At 39.4% G+C, this 27,190-nt stretch overlaps 1 protein-coding gene across 4 annotated transcripts in view; it reads right to left on the bottom strand.

Moving 5' to 3' along the window:
* The window catches only part of LOC134349656 (protein furry homolog), a 293,846-nt gene that overhangs the window by 163,821 nt on the left and 102,835 nt on the right, over positions 1-27,190 (bottom strand). For all 4 annotated transcript variants that reach the window (XM_063054280.1, XM_063054282.1, XM_063054284.1 and 1 more), the window contains exons 4-13: positions 20,478-20,617; positions 19,266-19,356; positions 16,908-16,987; positions 16,735-16,815; positions 15,380-15,548; positions 13,572-13,664; positions 13,391-13,489; positions 10,819-10,920; positions 9,881-9,984; positions 284-392 (exon numbers count right to left, since the gene is read on the bottom strand). In XM_063054280.1, coding sequence (XP_062910350.1) covers positions 284-392; positions 9,881-9,984; positions 10,819-10,920; positions 13,391-13,489; positions 13,572-13,664; positions 15,380-15,548; positions 16,735-16,815; positions 16,908-16,987; positions 19,266-19,356; positions 20,478-20,617 — 1,068 coding nt within the window. The remainder of the gene's footprint in view (positions 1-283; positions 393-9,880; positions 9,985-10,818; positions 10,921-13,390; positions 13,490-13,571; positions 13,665-15,379; positions 15,549-16,734; positions 16,816-16,907; positions 16,988-19,265; positions 19,357-20,477; positions 20,618-27,190) is intronic.

Raw genomic sequence — 27,190 nt, 5'->3', positions numbered from 1 at the left:
CATCAACTGTACCTCTTCCTAGAGATGCTGCCTGGCCTGCTGCGTTCACCAGCAACTTTGATGTGTGTTGCTGCATATTTATAATTCATTATGTAATTAGAAGTCTGCTTTCTCCCACTTTATAGCAATGTGAGCAATATGATGACCTCTAACAAATTCTTTAAAATATTACTATAATTTGTAAATTTTGTAAACTTTGGTTGAATTTACTTAGTCTACCTTGTCAGTGAGATAATTCAAGACTAATGTAATAGGTATTATGTGAATGATTTTGTTACTGTACCTGTGCAATGAACTGTATGATTTTTACAAAAATGTTGAGAGGCATATCTCTTGGTACCACACTCCGAGATCCCTTGGGAAAAAGTGTTGTTGTAATGCTTGCAAGTCGACTGTAAAGAGAAATTGATAGTTGACCAAATTCTTCATAAAATTATGGAGAGGTTTCAGCAAGCTTAAATCACATTGACAATGAAAGACAACATTTGGTCAACAGCTATAGCATAATAAACATCAAGCCACAAATTTAAAATCTAAATTGATTTACAGACTGCTTACTATGAGATACAGACATAGAAGAGTACTATATATTTAGTGAATATTTTGGTGAGTGAAAACCACAGATACTGGAAATCCAAAATAAACACAGAAAATGTAAATTGCTTAATTTATTCTTCTCCCATCTTATCTGTAACATAAAATTAACTTGTTTTGTCTTTTTCTCAGTTATGATGAAAGGTTTTCTGCTTGAAACACTGTTTCTTTTTCAAGATGATGCTGCAGTGTGTTTCCAGCAATTTTTGTTTATTTTGCTATTTATTCTTACTACTTCAAGAACTCTTTTAAGTTGTGAAAATTTTGTTTTTAGCTGAAAATCTGAGGGAGCATGGGTTGGTATTGTGCAACATAATTCAATTCTCATCAGAATTAGGACCACATTATCTGAGAGTATAGTGGAGCATTTAAGAAGTATTTAGATGAACATTTGAAACACCATGGCATGGAACACAAGTGTGAGCAAATTGTACCTACTGGCTGGAATATCTTCGATCTGTCTGGTTTTATGACTCTTAACATTAACCACTTCACCAAAGTAACTGTAAAATGTCTGATAATACTAGAGTGTCATGCATTACTATTATGAAAAATGGACAAAACCTGTGGAACCTGCAATGGGCATGGATTCACTGTAACACCTGTAGTTGTTGAGTTCCAGAGATTCATTGCCGTTGGCAAAAACGTATGTCTACACAGCTCTGTATTAAATTGCTAATCCCTTCTCTTGTATCTTTGTTCTCTCTTTCAAAACTCTTCTATCAGTGAAATCAAATAATCTTAAATAATCAGCAATATGAATTGTCTTTGAGAATTGAGCAGCCACAGTAAACAACGAGAGAGACCGTTGATGTTGATGAAATCCATCAGAGTTCAGTCCAGATAGAGAAAATAGCAATTTTCTAATTAGTTTTGCAGACACCCCTCAGTTCTGTTCTATGATTTGAGGGGGGAGTTTAAATGCAGTTCATACATAGGACAAAAATGGGAAAGATCATCTGCAAAATAGTTAGTCTTCTCCTTTGCAGACAATTCAAAGCATATTCTGAACAGTTTGACTTGATTTATTTGCCATTTGTATTTCTTTCATTGTGAAGGAAAGAAAGCACCATAGCAAGTCTTTCACGATTTTATGACACTGGCAGGATCTTTGAAGAAATGATGAGCGCAAAGGTATGTTAAAGCAAAATTTGAAGAAGCTAGTGTCACAATTTTATATTAAGCTTCCCACTGTCAGTGACAGCTTTCAAATAGCATGAAGATTCTTGAAAAAGTTCGCAGATTTCCAAAAGACAATGGCAGTAGCTCAGGTGTTCTCTGGTGTCATTTGAAAGATTTGGTCAATAGACGATAGGTGCAGGAGTAGACCATTCAGCCCTTCGAGCCAGCACCACCACTCACTGTGATCATGGCTGATCATCCACAATCAGTATCCAGTTACTGACTTATCCCCATAACCTTTGATTCCGCTATCTTTAAGAGCTCTATCCATCTCTTTCTTGAAAGCATCCAGAGACTTGGCCTCCACAACCTTCTGGGGCAGAGCATTCCGTATATCCACCACTCTCTGGGTGAAAAAGTTTTTCCTCAACTCCGTTCTAAATGGCCTACCCCTTATTCTTAAATTGTGGCCTCTGGTTCTGGACTCACCCATCAGTGGGAATATGCTTCCCGCCTCCAGCGTCTCCAATCCCTTAATAATCTTATATGTTTCAATAAGATCCCCTCTCAGCCTTCTAAATTCCAGAGTATACAAGCCTAGTCGCTTCAATCTTTCAACATATGACAGTCCCGCCATCCCGGGAATTAATCTTGTGAACCTACGCTGCACTCCCTCAATAGCAAGAATGTTCTTCCTCAAATTTGGAGACCAAAACTGCACACAGTACTCCAGGTGTGGTCTCACCAGGGCCCTGTACAGCTGCAGAAGGACCTCTTTGCTCATACTCAGTTCCTCTTGTTATGAAGGCCAGCATGCCATTAGCTTTCTTCCCTGCCTGCTGTACTTGCATGCTTGCTTTCAGTGACTGATGTACAAGAACACCTAGATCTCGTTGTACTTCCCCTTTTCCTAACTTGACTCCATTTAGATAATAATCTGCCTTCCTGTTCTTACCACCAAGGTGGATAACCTCACATTTATCCACATTAAACTGCATCTGCCCACTCACCCAGCCTGTCCAAGTCACCCTGCATTCTCATAACATCCTCCTCACATTTTACACTGCCACCCAGCTTTGTGTCATTGGCAAATTTGCTAATGTTACATTTAATTCCCTCATCTAAATCATTAATATATATTGTAAACAGCTGTGGTCCCAGCACTGAACCCTGCGGTACCCCACTGGTCACCGCCTGCCATTCTGAAAGGGACCCGTTAATCGCTACTCTTTGTTTTCTGTCAGCCGGCCAATTTTCAATCCATGTCAGTACTCTGCCCCCAATACCATGTGCCCAAATTTTGCCCACTAATCTCCTATGCGGGACTTTATCAAAGGCTTTCTGAAAGTCCAGGTACACTACATCCACTGGCTCTCCCTTGTCCATTTTCATAGTTACATCCTCAAAAAATTCCAGAAAATTAGTCAAGCATGATTTCCCCTCGTAAATCCATGCTGACTCGGACCAATCCTGTTACTGCTATCCAGATGTGTCATAATTTCATCTTTTATAATTGACTCCAGCATCTTTCCCACCACTGACATCAGGCTAACCGGTCTATAATTCCCTGTTTTCTCTCTCCCTCCCTTCTTGAAGAGAGGGACAACATTAGCCACCCTCCAATCCACAGGAACTGATCCTGAATCTATAGAACATTGGCAAATGATTACCAATGCGTCCATGATTTCTAAAGCCACCTCCTTAAGTACCCTGGGATGCAGACCATCAGGTCCTGGGGACTTATCAGCCTTCAGACCCAACAGTCTATCCAACACCATTTTCTGCCTAATATAAATTTCCTTCAGTTCATCCATTACCCTAGGTCCTTTGGCCACTATTATATCTGGAAGATTGTTTGTGTCTTCCCTAGTGAAGACAGATCCAAAGTACCTGTTCAACTCGTCTGCCATTTCCTTGTTCCCCATAATAAATTCACCCGTTTTTGTCTTCAAGGGCCCAATTTTAGTCTTAACTATTTTTTTCCTTTTCACATACTTAAAGAAGCTTTTACTATCCTCCTTTATATTCTTGGCTAGTTTACCTTTGTACCTCATTTTTTCTCCGCGTATTGCCTTTTTAGTTACCTTCTGTTGCTCTATAAAAGTTTCCCAATCCTCCGGCTTCCCACTCGTCTTTGCTATGTTATACTTCTTCTCTTTTATTTTTATACTGTCTATTACTTCCCTTGTCAGCCACGGCCTCCCTTTAGGATCTTCCTTCTTTGGAATGAACTGATCCTGCACCTTCTGCATTATTCCCAGAAACACTTGCCATTGTTGTTCTACCGTCATCCCTGCTAGGGTATTGTTCCATTGAACTTTGGCCAGCTCCTCCCTCATAGCACCATAGTTCCCTTTGTTCAACTGTAATACTGACACTTCCGAGTTTCCCTTCTCCTTCTCAAATTGTAGATTAAAACTCATCATATTATGGTCACTACCTCCTAATGGCTCCTTTACCTCGAGGTCCCTGATCAAATCCGGTTCATTGCACAACACTAAATCTAGAATTGCATTCTCTCTGGTAGGCTCCAGTACAAGCTGTTCTAAGAATCCATCTCGGAGGGACTTCACAAACTCCCTTTCTTGGGGTCCAGTACCAACCTGATTCCTCCAGTCTACCTGCATGTTGAAATCCCCCATAACAACTGTAGCATTACCTTTGCAACATGCCAATTTTAACTCTTGATTCAACTTACACCCTACATCCAGACTGCTGTTTGGGGGCCTGTAGATAACTCCCATTAGGGTCTTTCTACCCTTAGAATTTCTCAGTTCTTTTGTAATAGTGTTGACCTCCATGGTTAGTTAAACACCTGGTGTGTTTTTGATAGATCTGGAGTCTCGACTCTCTGTGTGTAATTCCCCGGCCTGCTCATGCAATATTCTGAATTATACAGATGTCTCTGGTCTTCCTATATTGTCCAGATTGTAAATATCATTGGTTCAGCATGTGGCTCACTTCGTTCTGTTTCTGCTGTCCCTTAAATGCACCAGAGCTGCATTACCAAGCTCCCTTTGAAGTCAGTAGGGCCCCAATTCCTGAACTCCCTGTAAACTCACTAGGGCTTGTTACACATTTATTTTTAATTCACTAGGTCCCATGCTCCCTTTGAGCTCATCAGAGCAGTGGTTTCCATGCTCATTTTAAACTTACTCAGGATGCATTCATATACTTCTTTTTAAACACACTGCAGCCTGTTTCTTGGCTCCCTTTAAACTCAGTGGCTTTCAAAGGCGCCATTAAGAAGGCAACTTGTGCAAGCAGCTCTGCTAGAAATCTTCAATTATTCCCGTTTAGACTGCTACAGCTGAAATCCACAGCTACAGCCACAGACAATGCAGCAAGCAACATCCTTTTAAATCGTTTAAAAAAACCAATCGCTACTCAAAGACGACAGATCTCGGATGGCAGTCTCTGGTTATAAGTGTTGGCCCCCTTTAAGATAGTGGAAGAGAGGATGCTGCGCTGGATTAAAGCAACACACATCAAAGTTGCTGGTGAACGCAGCAGGCCAGGCAGCATCTGTAGGAAGAGGTGCAGTCGACGTTTCAGGCCGAGACCCTTTGTCAGGACTAACTGAAGGAAGAGTGAGTAAGGGATTTGAAAGTTGGAGGGGGAGGGGGAGATCCCAAATGATAGGAGAAGACAGGAGGGGGAGGGATAGAGCCAAGAGCTGGACAGGTGATAGGCAAAAGGGGATATGAGAGGATCATGAGACAGGAGGTCGGGAAGAAAGACAAGGCGGGGGGGGGGACCCAGAGGATGGGCAAGAGGTATATTCAGAGGGACAGAGGGAGAAAAAGGACAGTGAGAGAAAGAATGTGTGCATAAAAATGAGTAACAGATGGGGTACGAGGGGGAGGTGGGGCCTTAGCGGAAGTTAGAGAAGTCGATGTTCATGCCATCAGGTTGGAGGCTACCCAGACGGAATATAAGGTGTTGTTCCTCCAACCTGAGTGTGGCTTCATCTTTACAGTAGAGGAGGCCTTGGATAGACATGTCAGAATGGGAATGGGATGTGGAATTAAAATGTGTGGCCACTGGGAGATCCTGCTTTCTCTGGCGGACAGAGCGTAGATGTTCAGCAAAGCGGTCTCCCAGTCTGCGTCGGGTCTCGCCAATATATAAAAGGCCACATCGGGAGCACCGGACGCAGTATATCACCCCAGTCGACTCACAGGTGAAGTGTTGCCTCACCTGGAAGGACTGTTTGGGGACCTGAATGGTGGTAAGGGAGGAAGTGTAAGGGCATGTGTAGCACTTGTTCCGCTTACACGGATAAGTACCAGGAGGGAGATCAGTGGGCATGTGTAGCACTTGTTCCGCTTACACGGATAAGTGCCAGAGGGAGATCACACATTTTAATTCCACATCCCATTCCCATTCTGACATGTCTATCCACGGCCTCCTCTACTGTAAAGATGAAGCCACACTCAGGTTGGAGGAACAACACCTTATATTCCGTCTGGGTAGCCTCCAACCTGATGGCATGAATATCGACTTCTCTAACTTCTGCTAAGGCCCCACCTCCCCCTCGTACCCCATCTGTTACTTATTTTTATGCACACATTCTTTCTCTCACTCTCCTTTTTCTCCCTCTGTCCCTCTGAATATACCTCTTGCCCATCCTCTGGGTCACCCCCCCCCTCCGTCTTTCTTCCCGGACCTCCTGTCCCATGATCCTCTCGTATCCCCTTTTGCCTATCACCTGTCCAGCTCTTGGCTCTATCCCTCCCCCTCCTGTCTTCTCCTATCATTTTGGATCTCCCCCTCCCCCTCCAACTTTCAAATCCCTTACTCACTGTTCCTTCAGTTAGTCCTGACGAAGGGTCTTGGCCTGAAACGTGGACTGCACCTCTTCCTACAGATGCTGCCTGGCCTGTTGCGTTCACCAGCAACTTTGATGTGTGATGCTTGAATTTCCAGCATCTGCAGAATTCCTGTTGTTTGCGCTGGATTAAAAGTTTGTTTAAGGAGAAGATGGCTTTGACTTCTATTACCGTCTATTCTGATGGCAATGTACAGTTACTGTAAAATAAAATTAATACTTCAGAGCAAGACTCTTGCACCAGAGAGATCAGAGACTGTTGTGTTTTTTGTTTCACGGAGTCTTGGCTATACCTCACCATTCTGGATGCAGCAATACAGCTCGCAGGCTTCACAGTTCACCACCAAGAGTCTTTCAAAGGCAGAGGAGGTGGAGTCTGCTTTATTAATAACTCCTCATGGTGCACAAGTGTAACGGTTCTGTCGCAGTCCTGCTCACTTGACGTGGATCAAGTGTCGTCCATTTTATCTGCTACAGGAGTTTTCAGCCATCATCTTGATAGCGGTGTACATTTCACCTCAGGCCTGTGTCAAACAGGCTCTAAAAGAACTGAACGACATAATCAACAGGTATGAAACAATGCACCTTGATGTCTTCCCCATCATTTTAGGGGATTTTAACAGGTCAACTTGAAAAAGTTGTCTGAATAACTACCACCAACATATCACCTGTGGAACCAGAGGAGCCAACACACTTCACCACTGTTATATCACCATCAGGATCACTTACCATGCCATCCTGCACCTAGACTTTGGAAAGTCCGAATACCTGGCTGTACTTCTACTCCCGAGTATAAGCAGAGACTGAATATTGCAGTAGTACCAGTACAAAGGATCAAGAAGGTATAGACAAGGGAGGAAGAGAAGCGCTTACAGGACTGTTTTGAGTCAGTAGACTAGACAATATTCATGGATTCCTCTTCGAGTCTGAATGAATATGCCACAGTTGTCACTGATTCGATTAAATCCTGTGTGGATCAGCATGTGCCTACGAGACCATACGGTACATACCAGAATCAAAAGCCATGGATGAACCAAGAGATTCATAGTCTGCTGAGGGCTAGATCCGTGGCATTCAAGTCTAGTGATCCAAACTATATACAAAAGCCAGGCCTAACTTACGGAGGGCTATCTCAAAAGCAAAAGAACAATTCCAGTTGAGGTTGGAGGTAGAATCGGAAGCACATCAACTCTGGCAGGGTTTGCAGGCCATTACTTCCTATAAAGCGAAATCCAACACCATGAATGGCTGTAATACTTCACTCCCAGAGGAGCTCAGTGTCTTTTATGCATATTTTGAAAGGGAGAATAAAACTACAGGTATGAGGACACCTGCAGCATCTGGTAACCTTGTGACTTTTGTCTCCGAGGCTGACGTCAGAATGTCTTTCAGGAGGTAGAACCCTTGCAAGGTGACAGGCCCCTGATGGTGTATCTGGTGAGGCTTTGAATCAACTGGCAGGTGTGTTCAAAGACATTTTCAGTCTCTCATTGCTACGGTCGGAAGTCCCCACCTGCTTCAAAAGGGCAACAATCATACCAGTGCCTAGAAGAGCAGAATGAACTCTCTTAATGACTACCATCCAGTAGCACTCACATCTAGGGTGAGTGCTTTGAGAGGTTGGTTATGGCTAGAATCAACTCACGCCTAAGCAAGGACCTGCAAGCACTGCAATTTGCCTATCATCACAATAGGTCTACAGTAGACATGATCTCATTGGCTTTTCACGTGCTCTTGGATCACCTGCATAATACTAATACTTACATCAGCCTGCTGTTTACTGACTACAGCTCAGCATTAACACAATCATTCCTATAGCTCTGATCAAAAAGTTCCAAAACCAGGGCCTCTGTACCTTCCTCTGCAACTGGATCTTCGACTTCCTCATTGGAAGACTATAGTCTGTGTGGATTGGAAATACTATCTCCACCTCGCTGGTAATCAACATTGCCACACCTCAAGGATTTGTGCTTAGCAACTCTGCTCTACTCTCCCCACATCCATGACTGTGTGGCTAGGTACAACTCAAATGACATCTATAAATTTGCTGACGGCATAAGTATTGTTGGCAGAATTTCAGATGGTGATGAGAAGGTGTACAGGAGATAGATCAACTGATTGAGTGGTGTTGCAGCAATACCCTTGCACTCAACGTCAGTAAGACCAAACTAATTGTGGACTTTAGAAAGGTTAAAGCAAAGAGACATAGACCAGTCTTCATTGTGGGATCACAAGTGGAGAGGGTGTAAAATTTCAAGTTTGTGGGTGTCAATATCTTATTAGGAGCTTGAGGAGATTTGGCATGTCACCAAAGACATTTGCAAGTTCCTACAGATGTACCACAGAGAGCATTCTAACTGGCTGCATCACCGTCTGGCTGGGGTGGCGAGAGAGGGGGAAGGGGCACTGCATAAGGTTGAAGTAAGCTGCAGAAAGTTGTAAATTCAATCAGCTCCATCATGGACACTAGCTTCCTCATCATCCAGGACATCTTCAAGGAGTGATGTCTGAAAGAGGCAACTTCCATCATTAAGGAACACTCCCCCCCCCACCACCCCCACCCCCACATCCAGGACATGGCCACTTCTCATTGCTACCATCAAGGAGGAGGTACAGGAGCCTGAAGACACACACTCAATGATTCAGGAATAGCTTCTTCTCCTCTGTCATCAGGTTTCTGAATGGATTACTTTTTTTCCTCTTTTTGCACTATTTATTTAATTAAACTTTTAAAATATATATAACTTCTTAACATAATTAAGTTTTTATTATTATGTATTGCAATGCCCTGCTGCTACATAACACATTTCACGACATATTCCAATGATATTAAACCTGATTCTGAAACTCACTGTAAAATTTATTTTTCTACTGCGTAACATGCTGCTGTATTAACAGGAGTAACATCCAACAGTCCAGAAAACCTACCAATCCAGCACTCAAAATCTGTATGCTAATTATTAGTACAAATTATCCTTAAAAAGAATATTTTGATTTGATTGTGCAAAAATGTAATATTACAGGTATATCCAATGATCTCTGGTTCTTAAAAGCAGTACATTATCCTTTTTCCCTTTCCTTATGTTTTTACAGCAATGCAAACATAATAAATGATTATTCAGTATCTTAAATCATAAGAAAATTTTTATTATTCATGCTTATGTTAAAGTTAATTGTGAGAATAGTCAATTTTTATATAAATTGTTTGGTTAAAAAGTAAAGTTATTGAAATGTAGACTCACATGAAGTGCAAAACAAACATTTGACCAAACCAGACTTTTTCAAAATGTGGCATGCTGATCATACTATTTTAATACAGCAGAATTCTATTACCTCTGTGTCACATTATTGCTTTCACATTTGATCCTGATCATGTAGACCCACAATAATCTGTACAAGGATTCTAGTGCAACACGAGCCATTTTGGGATCCTTATTCTACAAAAGAAGTTAATGATTAATATTAAGTCTACATGTTCTGTTGTAATAAGATATTAATTCTGAAATAAGTTTTGAACTTCATGGTGTGTATGGCTGAGCATCATGTCAGGCAGACAATTTAACTATTTACCAAATAGAATGCTCCATTTTAAAACTTTTTGTATTAACAATGAGGAATTGAATAAATTTTTTAACAGTTCTGCATATTTTACTCTGTCACAATTATACATTATCTGATAAAATTATATGCAACATAGTAAAAACATCAAGCTTCAGCACTAAAGAAACACATGTGGCACTATATGGGTGGGACTAGAAACCTGGAAATTAAACCAATCAGAATAACCAAAGCAAACTAAGGCATCTCATCTTCCTCTGAGACTCCATATTCTTAGTAACCAGTATAATAATCAAATACCAGTTGCAGTTGTTAGGCAGACACCTAGAGGTTGCACCAAGGTTTGTTAAATGCAAGTAGAATTTCAGATCCCTGTGGAAATAGGCAACTGCAAAGTTTATAAACTACAGTACTGTACATTACATATACAAACATACAATACTTCAGTATTTTGTAATGAAGTTACTGCATGTGGCCGAAACAATATTGTTCTAGTCTTGTCTGTGACAGGGCCATAACTTCCGTTGCTCAATTTGTTCAGAATTGCACTGACTCAAGTCTCATGCATTCATAATGAAGAGTCAGTGCAATTCTGAACAAACTGAACAAATTGACTTAAGGGCTGCATATTACAAAGGAAGTGTAAAAAAATTCTATCCTTAAATCACTACATGTACACATTCAAGATAATTGTCGAGAACCATTTTACTAACTTTGAGATTGGACAAACAGTTGTTCAGGAAGATATGCCATCGAATTAGAAAGAATTGCTTCTGGCTGACACAGAGAAGGCAAGTGACCAAAGGAAACAACGCCTATGGAATAAACAAATAAAACATGAGACATCATTTTATGTGTGTGTTTAATTTGGAGGGGGAGGGGGAGAGAGGGGGAGGGGGAGAATACACTTTCATAATCTGAAGTTAGTTTCTCCAAAATGTTCTCTGACAGGGACTCATAAAAGACAATGTGCTTTTGGTTGGTTAATCTATCAGGGTGACGTAAATATTGAAATTGCTAGATAAACGTACTCAGCTGACAACTTTCTGTGGACCAAAAAATTGCAAATCTTTTGACGGTCATGAAAGACCATCAGCCTATAACTTCCTCCCTCTTCTCCCACTTACTTATTCTGGCTTCTGTCCCCTTCTTTGAGTCCTGATGAGGGGTCTCATCTGAAACATTGACTGTTTACTCTGTTCCGTAGATGCTGCCTGACTTGCTGAGTTCCTCTACCATTTTGTGTACAGTTAATGCTCAAGTGTTTATGTCTAATAACCTCTGCTTACATTTTGGATTTTTAGCGAAGCATCTGACTTTTCTATTCTTTGTCAGATTTTGGCCCCTGCTAGTTTTGTCAGTTCTCTGTGTAATTAGACAGTTAGTCTGGGTTCCTGGATTATGGGAAAGACAGGTGTTACAGTTCCTGCAGTCCCCATGCAAGTGCAGCTGTCCTTTAATTTGTACTTCCAAGTAAAGCAGTGACTCACTGAGAAATCATTCATTCTAGCATATTGCATTCACCCTTCACTATGTCATCGCCTCTACATTGGACAAATTAAACGCAGATTAGGTGATCGCCTAAAGGAAGACTCAGATCTTCCTGTTACCTGCTACTTTAATTCTTCACCCTGCTCCCACTCTATCCATCGTTCTGTAGCACCCCACACTGTTATAACAAGGTCCAAATCAAGTGAAAGGAACAGTGCCTCAGTTTCTATCTCAGCATGCCACAGCCTTCTGGACTAGCTAACAAATTTGACAAAAGCTCAATTTTTTAAAACTTATTCTCTCTGTCTGTATCAGAGCTGACCACTTCTTCTCTTTTTAAACACAAGAGATCCTGCAGATGCTGGTAATCCAAAGAAATACATGTAAACTGCCGGAGGAACTCAGCAGGTCAGAAAACATCTATGGAAATGAATGAACTGTTGACATTTCGGGCTAAGACGCTTCATCAGGACTTTCTTCCCCTTCTCTCCATTAGTGTAGCATGTCCTAAAGCTCTGCATTTCACAACCTCATGCTTCTTTCTTTCTACTTAATTCAGTTTTCTTTCTTTTTTTTTCTCTCACTCTCTCTGACCATCACAGGTAATTCCCATGCTAACCGTAACTTTACCCAAACACATTTTCCCTTATGTCCCACCCATCCCTCTCTTCATAGCTGCTGTATTTTAAAACTAACTTGCTTTCTCTCTTGTAAAATTGCTGCCAGTTTCAGAGTAATGACAGCAAACATTGGAGGTTTTGGTGTCAAAATCTGGAACAAGATAAAATCAGTTTACAGTGACAGGTCTCTCACACTCATCGCTTAATAATGCAGGGAATGTGGTAAGCATAGTCATTTCATTTAATTTTAAAACATTGTTTTGTTCTGTTTATTTTAATTCATCTGGAATCATTACAAATTATTAAAATGTTAGCAAAAGCAAAACCTTTCACCACATATTTTACATTACACATATTCTTCAAGATAATGGACACTTCAGTGTCATGTTCCTTTGTCATGTTATGATATACTTGAGGTCCTCTAATATCCCATACATTCCAGATAACACAGATAAGATTAAAACTCTCAAACTCTAAAACTATTGATGCAACTATTGACAGTGTTCTTGTTAGCAGGCAGGTGTAACAGGTTCTTCAGACAACAAAGGCATGTTGACCTTTAATGTACAGAATTTAGAACTATTACAATTTTGTTACAATTGTATAAGATGTTGGTGAGGCCACACCTGGACTACCACATTCAGTTTTGGTCCCTGTCTAAAGAAGGATATAGTAGTATGGAGATGGTCCATTAGAAATCCATTATGTTAATTCCTAGGTCAATTCCTGAGTCTGAATCCTTTGGAGCTCAGAACAATTAGGGAAATCTTATTGTAACATACAAGTTCTAAGGGTAGATGTTTTTACTTGTAGGAGAGCTTCAAATGAGGTGACACAGTTTCAAGAAAAGGAGACTGTCATTTAAAACTGTAATATTTACAACATTCTTCTCAAGAGGATAGTGAATCTCTGAAATTTTTTGTAAGTATTTAAGTAAATTTTTGAAAGATCAATGCTTCAAGGTCTCTGGGGATCTGGCACAGAGCAAAAGTTGAGGCCTGGGTAGATTGGCTGTGATCATATTGAATGACATGGTAGGCCTGATAGATTGGGTGGCCTACTCCTGTTCCTACTTTCTTAGGCTTTTGTGTAACATACAACCTATTACTGTACCAAGTTCCTAAAGGATAAATATTTGAACATTCTGTATCAGTATAAGCAAGAGTATACATACCAGTGAATGCTTTTTCCGTGCTGACAATTCCAATGTTGTGTCATAGAGGCTCTCCACAAAGTTTCGAAGACAAGGTACATTTACTTCATTTTTAACCGCCTTAAAAACATGAAAAATAATGCAATTTACATGATGTACAACTTACTTAGCATTTAATATACAAGTGATTTATTATACTCACTGCAGCTACTGGAAATAATATTTCCACAAAAAGCCCAGCCAGTGCATGCCTAATGTCCTTGTCCTTAACTTCCAAAAAATACTGTGCACATTCCTAAGGAAAGAAATGAAATTAAAAATAAGAGCACTGTTGCTTAACCAAATAAATCGCAGATTTGTTTCTGTCAGTAGTTTGACATTTTTTAAACTTTAACTGCAAAACTATATAAACCAGAAAATAGGAAAAGCAAAATTTTTTCAGAGATTTAGGTCCTGAATTTAAGATTTTTTTTCTGCTAGTGAAATAAATATGCTGGGCCCAACTTTTTGCATCAAATTCAATCTCTCCAAAACATAGAAAACTGGCCACAAATACACAAAAAGTTGTACATGCTAAAAGAGTACATTGGCTGGAATTTCTATGTAGGGTTCACTTGTCACACCGTTCTATGCTGACTGCTGGGAAAAGAAGTCTCTGCAGGGCAGCAGTGGGATAAAACTAGAAAAATATGCCAAGGCAAGAAAAAAAGAAAGGGTGGGGGGGACACTGCTCTTTTCAGTATATCTAGGCCCTTTGTCATATAACAAACTGAGCCAATAGTCCCCCGTGTCTCTCAGAAACTTACAGGTTTATTTGTTAGTTGTAACAAAAATCATTGGTTACCCCCAAGAGCTGCAGTTTTCATTGGTACTGTTCAAAACATGTACTGCACAATCTATGATATTATTATCTGCATGTCAGATGCTGAAGAATCATCTGCCATGTTCAAGTGAATCACCTCTGGAACTGGTCAGGAAAATTTCCTTTTATTTGCTCATCAACCCAGTGAAGATGCACAGAAATAAAACTACTAGGGCTCATATCTTTAATGGAAGCTATTGACAACTGCTTAAAATAAATATGAGAGGCTATTTCCTTAAAACGTCTAGTTTGTATTTTACTAATTATTAGTTAATAGTAACAAGGGGTGAAATAACAATGTTTTTCCTTACTGTAAAAGGAACCCACTATGAACTGCTAACAAGGTTTTAGAACCTGCCTGATTTACCTTTCCATCCCATTGCCTGGATATTTTTCTTCAAGTATGTATTTTGGTATTGAAAATGGTTTATTATCGTGGCATGTACTGAGATAAAGTGAAAAAGTCTTGCATACTGTTTATAAAGGGCATTGAGGAAAAATAAAGTAAAATAACAATGCAGAATAAACTGTAATAGCTACAGAGGAAGTGCAGAGTAGGCAGAATATAAAGTGCAAGTTCACAATGATGTAGATTGTGAGGTCAAAGCCCATCCTATCATATCAGAAAACCATTTAATAGTTTTATAACAGTGGGGTAGAACCTGGCAAGACGTGCTTTCCTGCATTTGTATCTTTTTGTGATGTAGTGTTGCTTTAAATCTCAGACTGTGATCTCAACTCTGGCCTACAATTTTGCCTGTTATGGTGAATGTCTGTTATAGGAGAAGAGAACGTTCAATTTATTTCGCAAGATCTTTCATATAGCACCTCCAAATCATACGTAAAAAGCCTGGACAAATATATGTTCGTTCTTTCCTACTACTTGAGCACGAGATTCTCCAGAAACTCTTCTGCCTGAATACCAAGATGTTGTCCACCAGCTGAAAAATATGCTCATGATAAATCATTGAGGTGAAAAAAAAGGCATTGACTTGTCCTGCCAATTAATTGCCTATTGCAGTTACACAGTGGAATTAGAGTTCCACTCCTCCCTCTTTGATGGTATTATATATCATTTTACATAAATTACTAAAGAATGACTGCATATTTAATACAGATAAACCAGCTTCAATATCTAAGTTAATTACCTGCATAAATTGAAAAGAGGCTTCAAAGTCTTCCACAGGATACATCTTAATTCGAAAGAATTTCATGCCCATTATAAGGCTAATACTGCTTTGAACTACATGTGGGCTCTGTTCTTTCTGACGTAGTTCTTTAAGTTCCGACATAAATTTCTTTTTCACAGCTGGAAACCTACAAGGTGAAGTACGTTATTCTATGCATTATTATCTTCTGTTTTGTTTTGGAAGGTACAAGTTATAGCAATACTTTATAGACCTATCTGCAGCTCAGGCTGATTTAATTCTAATCGCTATGTCAAATTAAAATCAGACCACAATACCATGATTCAAAAAGGATCAAATGATAAAATTAGTTTTTAGAACTCACACTAATTTATGGTTGAGGTTTTAAAATGCTGGTGACAAGTATAACAATTATTAATTGTACTAAAATAAACTGATATTCTGATCAATACATGGAATACATAAATGTCGAAAAAGCAGAAACAGGCCATCTGGCCCTTTGAGACTCTTCTGCAATTCAATACAATCATGATCCACCCTCTATCTCATAATCATATTCTAAATCTCTCAGCATATCCTATAAATGTACTATGTGTCTAGAAGTCCATTGTCTTAATTATATTCATCAGCGTCCATGATAAATAATTCTACAAGGTTATTGTCCTCTAAATTGAAAATCTTCTCTCATCTCAGTCTTAAATCCCTAATCTCATATCCTAAAACTATGACCTCTGGTCAAGAACTGCAAATTCCTGATCCCTGTCAGAACTTTATATATTTTAACAACATCTATTTTAATGCTTCTAAAGCAGTAAAGATAGGCCGAATTAGTCTACTGAATATGTTGAACTCCTCAATGGCAAATATACAACACGTTTCCTTCAATGATGCAATCAGAATTGTACATATTAATACAGGTACAGTCTTGCCAAAGCATTGCATAATTGTAATGTTATTCTTCTCCTATACTTAAAACCTCCTGCAATGAAGAAAAAAATCTCCTTTGCCATCTAATTTTCATCAAGCAGCTGTCATATTCTATTGGAAATTGTTGGTCAGCTAAATGGCAGGACTCCAGTAAGGAGAGGCAGATAAACTCCGTTAGATCTCTGATCCCATGCTAGATTGGCAGCTGCTCCTCCCACATGCCAACTGAGAACTAAAATTAGCTTTGGTTTTTATGCTGCACCTCCAGTAGAGTGATAGCAGGCTCTGAAGAAAGGTCTATAATCTAATTTTGAGAGGGCATTGCAGTTACTGTGTTAAAACATTCTTGATAACACGTGAATAATCTTTTTCCAAGAATGGTGTAACCAAAATTTATTGTTCACTATAAAAAGTAATGCTGCACTCACTTTGATTGTGCCAGAACGCCAATGACTTCTGCATATAAATCAGCTATTAGATGCATATTTCCAGTGTTAGGGCCGAGGTAACTAAATAAATAAAAATGAGAATAATTTAAGGCCAACAATAAACATATTTTAAAATGAGAATTAAATAAATAATGAAAATGCATGTATTTTACCCCTCTTTATATTTAAAGTGCTTGAATGCTAAATTAATAACTTCATGGACCAGGTTGTCTGGTACAGGATGAAGTGAAATCTGAAACAGAAAAGAAATGCAGTTTAATTTAGTTAAACAGAACATATTGTAATGCTTTTTCACTTATTTACTTCCAGTCTGGAAAACTGTTACTTTGCAAGACAAATTGGGCACAAGCCCTTTAATCCCCTTTAAAGTTTAAGTTTAATCTTTTGGAAGGTCTTGAAATGAAAACTCAGCCCTTCAAATAAAGGCCTTTGGAAAACTGTTTAAATATGTAAATAAGTTTTCTAGAGGTTTTGGGATTCATTTTTTTAAATTATAAATTGCAGAAACTCCTTTTTGGGCTTAGCTACACCAAATGCTGAGCAGCTTATTCATGGCTTTACAAAAAGGGTGATTTTTTTCCCTCTCTTTATAGTGCTGGTAGAGCAAGAGAGCTTCTGATCTTCCAAAATGCCACTAAGATTAAATGAAAATTTCTGACCAACCAGCAACATATCCTGCCTCTGAGATCAGCTTCTCCCAAATGATCTGTTATGACTCAAAAGCCTAAGGTCTTCAAAACCTGAGCAGAAGAGTGCCTATCTGGAACCTACAACTTCTCAGCCGAATTAAATGGTAGCAAATATGTGGTATGGGCCTTGCTAATGTGACTTTCCTGAGAAGCAATTTCTATGTAGCCTGGCCTTCATTAAGACTATCCTCAGTGAGTCCAGTGGCTGAATTTCAGGCTATAAATGGTTTATATGCTCTATCTAGTTTACACTTATGTTGATGCAAGTTAAAATTTCTATGGTTGACATTATTCCAAACACTGTCACACACATGTTTTGCTATGGGAATTCCCTTCCTACATACAAAAGAGTGTTAACAACAGAAATTCTGCAGATGCTGGAAATTCAAGCAACACACATAAAAGTTGCTGGTGAATGCAGCAGGCCAGGTAGCATCTCTAGGAAGAGGTGCAGTCGACGTTTCAGGCCGAGACCCTTCGTCAGGACTAACTGAAGGAAGAGTGAGTAAGGGATTTGAAAGTTGGAGGGGGAGGGGGAGATCCAAAATGATAGGAGAAGACAGGAGGGGGAGGGATAGAGCCAAGAGCTGGACAGGTGATAGGCAAAAGGGGATACGAGAGGATCATGGGACAGGAGGTCCGGGAAGAAAGACAAGGGAGGGGGGACCCGGAGGATGGGCAAGGGGTATATTCAGAGGGACAGAGGGAGAAAAAGGAGAGTGAGAGAAAGAATGTGTGTATAAAAATAAGTAACAGATGGGGTACGAGGGGGAGGTGGGGCATTAGCGGAAGTTAGAGAAGTCGATATTCATGCCATCAGGTTGGAGGCTACCCAGACGGAATATAAGGTGTTGTTCCTCCAACCTAAGTGTGGCTTCATCTTTACAGTAGAGGAGGCCGTGGATAGACAAGTCAGAATGGGAATGGGATGTGGAATTAAAATGTGTGGCCACTGGGAGATCCTGCTTTCTTTGGCGGACAGAGCGTAGGGGTTCAGCAAAGCGGTCTCCCAGTCTGCGTCGGGTCTCGCCAATATATAAAAGGCCACATCGGGAGCACCGGACGCAGTATATCACCCCAGCCGACTCACAGGTGAAGTGTTGCCTCACCTGGAAGGACTGTTTGGGGCCCTGAATGGTGGTAAGGGAGGAAGTATAAGGGCATGTGTAGCACTTGTTCCGCTTACACGGATAAGTGCCAGGAGGGAGATCAGTGGGGAGGGATGGGGGGGACGAATGGACAAGGGAGTCGCATAGGGAGTGATCCCTGCGGAATGCGGGGGGGGGGAGGGAAAGATGTGCTTAGTGGTGGGATCCTGTTGGAGGTGGCGGAAGTTACGGAGAATAATATGTTGGACCCGGAGGCTGGTGGGGTGGTAGGTGAGGACCAGGGGAACCCTATTCCTAGTGGGGTGGTGGGAGGATGGAGTGAGAGCAGATGTACGTGAAATGGGGGAGATGCGTTTAAGAGCAGAGTTGATAGTGGAGGAAGGGAAGCCCCTTTCTTTAAAAAAGGAAGACATCTCCCTTGTCCTAGAATGAAAAGCCTCATCCTGAGAGCAAAAGAGTGTTCCAGTTTCTGTAATTCAATGTTGAAACACAGTATTCAAAGGAAGTAAATGACTGGATAATAATGAATTAGGTAAGTATCATAACACTTTTGAATTACAACTTCAACGACTGTAACAAAATCAGAGTCATTTTAAGGAAGGCAATTTATAGTTGACATGTAAACTTTGAATGTAACCCATATTGGAAAGTAAGGCAATTCTAGATATGTGAACAGATAAAATAAAGCACAAAATAGGAAATTGTCGCTTACTTGTTTTAAAACATCAATTAATACTAAAGAAAAAATAAAATCAATTGCTAGATCACTTCTCTCCAGGAGATAGTCCCTTTGTTGTTCATCTCTGAAACGACAAAAGTTAGAACCATTTTGTAATTAAATGAATTATCTAATAACACATTTGTCAACATATATTGATTTATTAAAGGCATATGTACAACATTTAACATTTAAAATTACCTGCTTAGTATTTATTCCTATAATAGATTACATAATCTCAAATTTGTTATTTTTCTCAGTAATTAGAATAAACAAATGAATGTATTTACAGAAAGTGGAAACATTTCCCAAAGTTTAGAGAATGGAACAATTTTCCTTTAAGTAAGAGAATCATAGCATCAAATCCAGCTTTTTTATGAAGACCTATTCTAGTGTAATATTCCAATCCAATACCAAGGATGTACTCTATATAAGGGTTATCATCCTTAGTTAATGTGTCAAAACAAGATTCAAATCTACCTGTTCAGATGGTCATCAAGTACATCATGGTACTATTTAAATCAGGAATGGAGTTTTACATGCAGCTTGTTTTGCACAATACCAATAACACTAAAACAGATTAAATGACCATTTATGTCATTATTTCCTGAGGGGGAATTTATTGTGTGAATTAGCATAAAATTAATATACATAACAGCAGAGCCATACTTTGAAAGTAATTAACACAATGCTTGAACCGCTTTTTGATATTCTAAGAATGCAAAATGTTCTATATAAATGCAAAGTTTTCCTTTCTTAATTAAAATGAAAATTAGAAAAACAGTTGGAAAACACCTGCTCCATATCCAAGGTGAGAAGACTTCATTTTTTCCTGAGACGACTGGAGAAGGTACAGTGCACATAGCCATTGCAGGTTTTCTAGAAGTGCAACATTCATACACTATACAAGAAACCCTGATGACACCAAGTTAGGAATCTTTATGAGTTGCTTTTAAAAAATATATAATCAGAGTGACAAACAATGGTGTTTCAATGTAATTAAAGAGTAGCCAAGGACTTCCTGTCTACACAGTTTTATCCTCAAATGTGTGACACATTTCACATTTCATCCTTTCACATTGGTAACTTTGATTCAGTAAACAATCCAAACATTTTATGACTAAGTTCCTAATCAAGAAATAGGAGAATGGAAACCATAAGACAACCTGAGTGAATACAAATATCATCAAAATAAAGTTAAATTACCCTTTTGATTTTGTGCTTGTCCTGGGCCGATACTCGTGAGATTCATCTTCCATGCCATTTTGTCTTTTATACCAGTCAAACAATGTTCGTAGAACAGAAGGAAGACAGTATTCTGCAAGTGAACTCATTGAACTGATCAACTGGGAGAGAAAAGTATAATAGATTAAAGATTATACACTGTTAAATACCTTAATAGCTTTGCACAAAATAAATTACATTTAGATCAAAATCAATTACACCTGGGCTCACTAATCTATATCAAGTCTTAATACAATGCATCAAATTTTGAATTCACATATTACTTCTATTATATCCTGTAACTCTTTTCAGTTAAGATCATTTTTGAAATTTACTTTAATTATTGTAGTTCGAGCCATCTTTCCTACTATTGCTTTAAGTTGCTAGGTGTCAAATATTCTTTGATAAACTGGCTTAGCAGGAAGGGTGGACCCGACAAGAGTTTCATGCTTATAACAGGAAAGGAGGAGAGTCTGGGCAGTCTGTGAATTACAAGCCCTATTCACATTAGCTCTTAAGGCAGTGGCAATATAAATCCCAATTTTGTGTTATAGTTGGAGCAGATTTAATATATGTGCAAATATAGTCTTATTGCAATGAAAGCTCATTTTCTTTCATTATAAATATAATCCACACAGTTGGTAGCTATCACTTCAGTGTACTCATATGTCTGGTTATTTTGACTTTGGAATTGCAGCATGAAAATACACTTGTCTGTTCAAATGAAACACTGTGCTATTTTTACTGGCACACACTAACATAAATAAACTGACCAAGGTTTGCTTCTTGACAGTTAACTACACATAGGATTTATAGTTTTAAATCAATGATTTTACTATACTACAAGATTCAAATGGATAAATCTGCCATTTGGATTTTAACTTAATAGTAGTCTAATACATATTTTTAAAATAGTCATTCCAAAAATATTCTGTGTACTTTTAAACTAAATAATAAATTATATTAGCAGTTAATACTTATTGATGATTGCTCCTAGAATGAACTATTATTTTAGTATTTATGATGCTTTAGTTTTAATACATCTAGTTATAAAGTTACATTTTAAAAGCAAGTTTCTGTTTGACAGAAAGTTATTCTACCATTGGACATTTTAAGTTTGACCAATAATCTTCCATTGACAACATTGTGGAAAAAGGAAAATGTTTTATTTTATTTAACATTTTGAACTATTTGTTACTTTTTCAACACATTTTATATTAAATTTTCCTGTTATATTAATATTTAAGTATTTTTATTTGATTAATTACTTAAATCCTTTTCAATAGTCCCTAAATGTCTCTATCAGAGACATTTATATGTTAATTATTTGAATCCTTTTCAGTAGTTCTCTGATAGAGCTAACTAATGACTGTCAAAGACTGTTTGGTCATTTTGCGAACGTGGAACGTGGCCTCATGTCTACTGGCAGCTTGCAACCTGACTGTCTCTCTAGATGCCTGCCAGGAGGGTCAGTTTGTCCAGCCCACTACATCCATAAAATGTGAGTGTTGGCAGATGGAATTGCTTGGTGTTATTTGATTATATATTTGGCTGCTGTTCTATACTTGAGCCATTACCAGTTCTACCTTTCTGCTTCCTCAGGCTATTCTATCATAATACTTTTCTTTTTTGTCCCTTTGCCAGATCTTCCCTTTTAGCATTTTATTACTCAAATTCAGACCCAATCAATAATTTATAATCTTATAGGCTTAAATCCCCTTCCCATTCACGCATGATTTCCAAACAGTCAAAGAGTTATTTAACATGGAAGCAGGCTCTCTGCCCAACTCATCTATGCTGACAAGGTATCTTCCTGAGCTTGTCCCATTTCCTTGCATTTGGCCCATATTCCTTCACACTTTTCCTATCTGTGAACCTGCCCAAATATATTTTAAATATTGTAATTGTACCCACCTCTACCACTTCTTCTGACAGCTCATTTCATATACCAATAACACACTGCATGAAAAACTTGCCTCTCAAGTATCCATTATCCAGGTTAACCTTAAACCTTATGCTCTCTAGCTTTATACTCCCCTCTCTCCAACTGTGGTCTCACTAATGTCAAATACAGACATAACGTAACATCCAAATTCTTATACTCAATGGCCCATCTGATGAAGGCAAGCATGCCATATGCTTTCTAGACCAGCTTTGTCTACCTGACTCACCACTTTCAGGGACTATATACTTGTACCCCTAGGTCTCTCTGTTCTACAACACTCCCCTGAGCCCTGTCATTTACTGTGCAAGTCCTGCTCTAGCTTAACTTCCCAACATACATTACTTCAGACATGTCTGAGTTAAATTCCATCTGCATACCTTTTCCCACTTGATCTAGATCCAAATATTACCTTAGGCAACCTTCGCATTAGGGTTCTTCTTCACTGTCTACCATACCACTGATTTTAGAGCCATCTGGAAGATTACCAGTCATATGTCTTACATTCTTCTTCAAATTGGTAATATATAGGACAAACAACAGAAGACTCAGCACCAATCCATGTGGTAGAGCACTGGACTCAGTCCTTCAATAATCCATCACTACAACTTTTGAATTTTCACACTGGTTCACATGGTAAGCACAAATGAGAAATATTCAGTTAAGTCCTTACTCATCTCCTGTGGCTCCACACATAGATAACCACACTCATCCTTAATGGGATCTATTCTTTCCCAGATTTTCTCTCCTGTTAATATACTTATATAATCTCTTAGGATTTCCCATTACATTATCTGCCAAGAATATCTCTAGTCCGCTGTTTGCCCATGTTTCTCTTAAGTGCACTCCTATATCAAATGCAATCAAAATTGCTTGCCCCAATTGAGAAATTTACCTTCTGGAAAAATCCTACTATTTTCCATAATTAATTTTAAACATAGAGTTATGATTACTGTTCCCAAAATGCTTTCCTACTAACATTTCTGTCGTTTTCTCAGTCTCTATTCCTAAAGGAGGTTGAGTGTTGTCCCCTCTGACATAAGGAAAAGGGAGAAAACCATGTGATTGAGGCCACGTACATCACTATTGCTATTCTTGATGGGCTATATAGTAGACAGTACTTTCTAGTGAAAAGGCTTCAAGAATAGCAAGGTGTTTTCACCTGTGAGGCTAATCCCTGTTAAAGCCTTGCTGTAAATGCAATAATCCTTTAATTACAAATAATAAAGATCTTGTTTGTGATGAAATACGTACTCTGGGGGAAATACAGAGTGCAGGCAACTTATTCATCCTGCTGAAAGAGTCCAAAGAAGTAGTTGCAATTATTTATGTGTTGTTTGAAAAAAAACTTTCTTAAACTCGCTTAACAAATTCTGCCCCATCTAATGCCTTAGCACACTGGCAGTCCCAGTCAACATTAGGGACGTTCTTTAAAGGCTCATCAAGACCACCATTGTTATCTCTTTGATCTCTTCCCATCTTCTACCATCAGCCTTTATCCTTAAGCAGATTTGCTGTTGATCAAACACTTCAGTCTCACTTTCCTTCCAATTCACCTCATCCACAACTGCCCCTTTGACTCAATCAGTAGATCAGCAAGTTAACAACACTCTATTTCCTCCGGAGTGCCCATTTTCTCAGGAACAACATCTTTGTTATTTGTAACCTGTGGATTATTGCATAACCAAAACTTGCCTCACAGGTGGTAACACCTTGCTATTAATTAAGACTTTCCACGGGAAAGTACTTGTCCAATGTATAGCCCACCAAAACAATTATGGTGATGTGTATGGTTTTCTCCCTACTCTTTAAGTTAGCCATGTCTTATGTAGGAAGTTAAAGGTTCAAATGATAGTTCAGAGACCAAATACAGAAATCCCGGCTGACACTCCAGTTATAGAAATGTCAACTTTTATACGAAGCTTTAAACTGAGGCCTTATCTGTTCTCTCAGGTAGACTTTAAACACTGCAAAGAATTATCTGGAGAAGAACAGAGATTCATCTTCAAACCTGGATGAGTATGCTGCAGTTGTTACCGACTTCATTAAAACGTGTGTGGATGAGTGTATGCCCACAAAGATTTACTGTACATTCCAAAACCCAAAGCCGTGGATGAACCAGGAGGTATGTCGTCTGCTGAAGGCTAGATCTATGGCATTCAAGTCTAGCAACCCAGGCCTGTACCAGAAAACCAGGTATGATTTGCAGAGGATTATTTCAAGGGCAAAGGTACAATTTCGAAACGAGGTTGGAGGCAGCATTGGATGCACGGCAACTCTGGCAGGGTCTGCAAGACATTACTTCCTACAAAGTGAAACCCAATAGCATGAATGGCAGCAATGCTTCACTACCAGATGAACGCAACATCTTCTGTGCACACTTTGAAAGGGAGAACACAACTACAGATGTGAAGATCCCCGCTGCACCTGATGACCCTGTGATCTCCATCTCAGAGGCCGATGTTAGACTGTCTTTAAAGAGAGTGAATTCTTGCAAGGCAGTAGGTCCCGATGGAGTACCTGATAAGACTCTGAAAACCTGTGCCAACTAACTAGCAGGAGTATTCAAGGACATTTTCAACCTCTCACTGCTACAGGATGGAAGTTCCCACTTGCTTCAAAAAGGCAACAATTATACCAATGCCGAAGAAGAATAAAGTGGGCTGCCTTAATGACTATTGCCCAGTAGCACTTACATCAACAGTGATGAAATGCATTGAGAGGTTGGTCATGACTAGATTGAACTGCTGCCTCAGCAACGACCTGGACCTATTGCAATTTGCTTATTGCCACAATAGGTCAACGGCAGATGCAATCTCAATGGCTCTCCACACAGCTATAGACCACCTGGACAACACAAACACCTACATCAGGATGCTGTTCATCGACAATAGCTCAGTATTTAATACCATCATTCCCACAATCCTGATTGAGAAGTTGCAGAACCTGGGCCTCTGTACCTCCCTCTGCAATTGGATCTTTGACTTCCTAACCGGAAGACCACAGTCTGTACGGATTGGTGATAACACATCCTCCTTGCTGACAATCAACACTGGTGTACCTCAGGGGTGTGTGCTTAGCCCACTGCTCTACTCTCTGTATACACATGACCGTGTAGCTAGGCATAGCTCATGTACCATCTATGAATTTGCTGATGATACAACCATTGTTGGTAGAATCTCAGGTGGTGACGAGAGGGCGTACAGGAGTGAGATATGCCAACTAGTGGAATGGTGCCGCAGCAACAACCTGGCACTCAACGACAGTACGACGAAAGAGCTGATTGTGGACTTCAGGAAGGGTAAGACGAAGGAACACATACCAATCCAAATAGAGAGATCAGAAGTGGAGAGAGTGAGTAGTTTCAAGTTCCTGGGTGTCAAGATCTCTGAGGACCTAAACTGGTCCCAACATATTGATGCAGTTATAAAGAAGGCAAGACAGCAGCTATACTTTATTAGGAGTTTGAAGAGATTTGGCATGTCAACAAATACACTCAAAAACTTCTATAGCTGTACCATGGAGAGCATTCTGACAGACTGCATCACTGTCTGGTATGGAGGGGCTACTGCACGGGACCAAAAGAAGCTGCAGAAAGTTGTAAATCTAGCCAGCTCCATTTTGGACACAAGCCTACAAAGTACCCAGGACACCTTTAGGGAGCGGTGTCTCAGAAAAGCAGTGTCCATTATTAAGGAACTCCAGCACCCAGGGCATGCCCTTTTCTCACTGTTACCATCAAGCAGGAGGTACAGAAGTCTGAAGGCACACACTCAGTGATTCAGGAACAGCTTCTTCCCCTCTGCCATCCAATTCCTAAATGGACATTGAATCTTTGGACACTACCTCACTTTTTAAAAAAAAATACAGTATTTCTGTTTTTGCACAGTTTTAAAAATCTATTCAATATACACAATTGATTTACTTGCTTATTAAATTAAATTTATTATTATTATTTTCTCTGCTAGATTATGTATTGCATTGAACTGCTGCTGCTAAGTTAACAAATTTCATGTCACATGCCGGCGATAATAAACCTGATTCTGATTCTGAGTAATTTCTTCTACGACATAGAAGTATAGTGGTTAGTGCGGTGCCATTACAGCTCAGGATGTCAGAGGTCAGAGGTCAGAGTTCAATTCTGGCATCCTCTGTAAAAAGTATGTAGTTCTTCCCACGTGTGTGTATTTGCCCTGGGTGTCCTGGTTTCCTCCCACCCTCTAAAGATGTACTGGTTAGTAGGTTAATTGGTCATTGTAAATTACCCTGTGATTAGGCTAGGGTGAAATTGGTGTTTTGCAAAGCAATGCACCTCAGGTGGGCCAAACAGACCTATTCCATGCTGTATCTCTAAATAAAAATATAAATCAGTTTCCCTGATTCTGCTACTACTCATCTAGCCTGTGATAATTTATTGTAACAGATAAGCCTGCTTTAAGGATGTGGAATAAAACAGGAGCATATGTGGAAACCCATGCCTCACAGGGAAAATGTGCAAACTCCACACAGAGATCAATGTTGCTGGAGTTGTGAGACAAAGCCTGATGTTCTGGTCAACATTTACCTCTCCAACATTTCCTAAAGAGATTATCTAACCACCGTTACACTGTAGTATGTTGGAGCTTACAGTGGAAATTTGTCTGCTGAGTTTCCTATATTACAACACTGATATTATAATAATTACTTTAACAGTAAAGCACTATATGACCTTCAGAAAGGGATGTTAAAGGCACCATATAAAACATTATGCAAA

The sequence above is a fragment of the Mobula hypostoma genome, chromosome 7 (genome assembly GCF_963921235.1).
Source record: "Mobula hypostoma chromosome 7, sMobHyp1.1, whole genome shotgun sequence".
Classification (NCBI taxonomy): domain Eukaryota; kingdom Metazoa; phylum Chordata; class Chondrichthyes; order Myliobatiformes; family Myliobatidae; genus Mobula; species Mobula hypostoma.
This window is presented reverse-complemented; position numbering and strand designations above follow the sequence as displayed.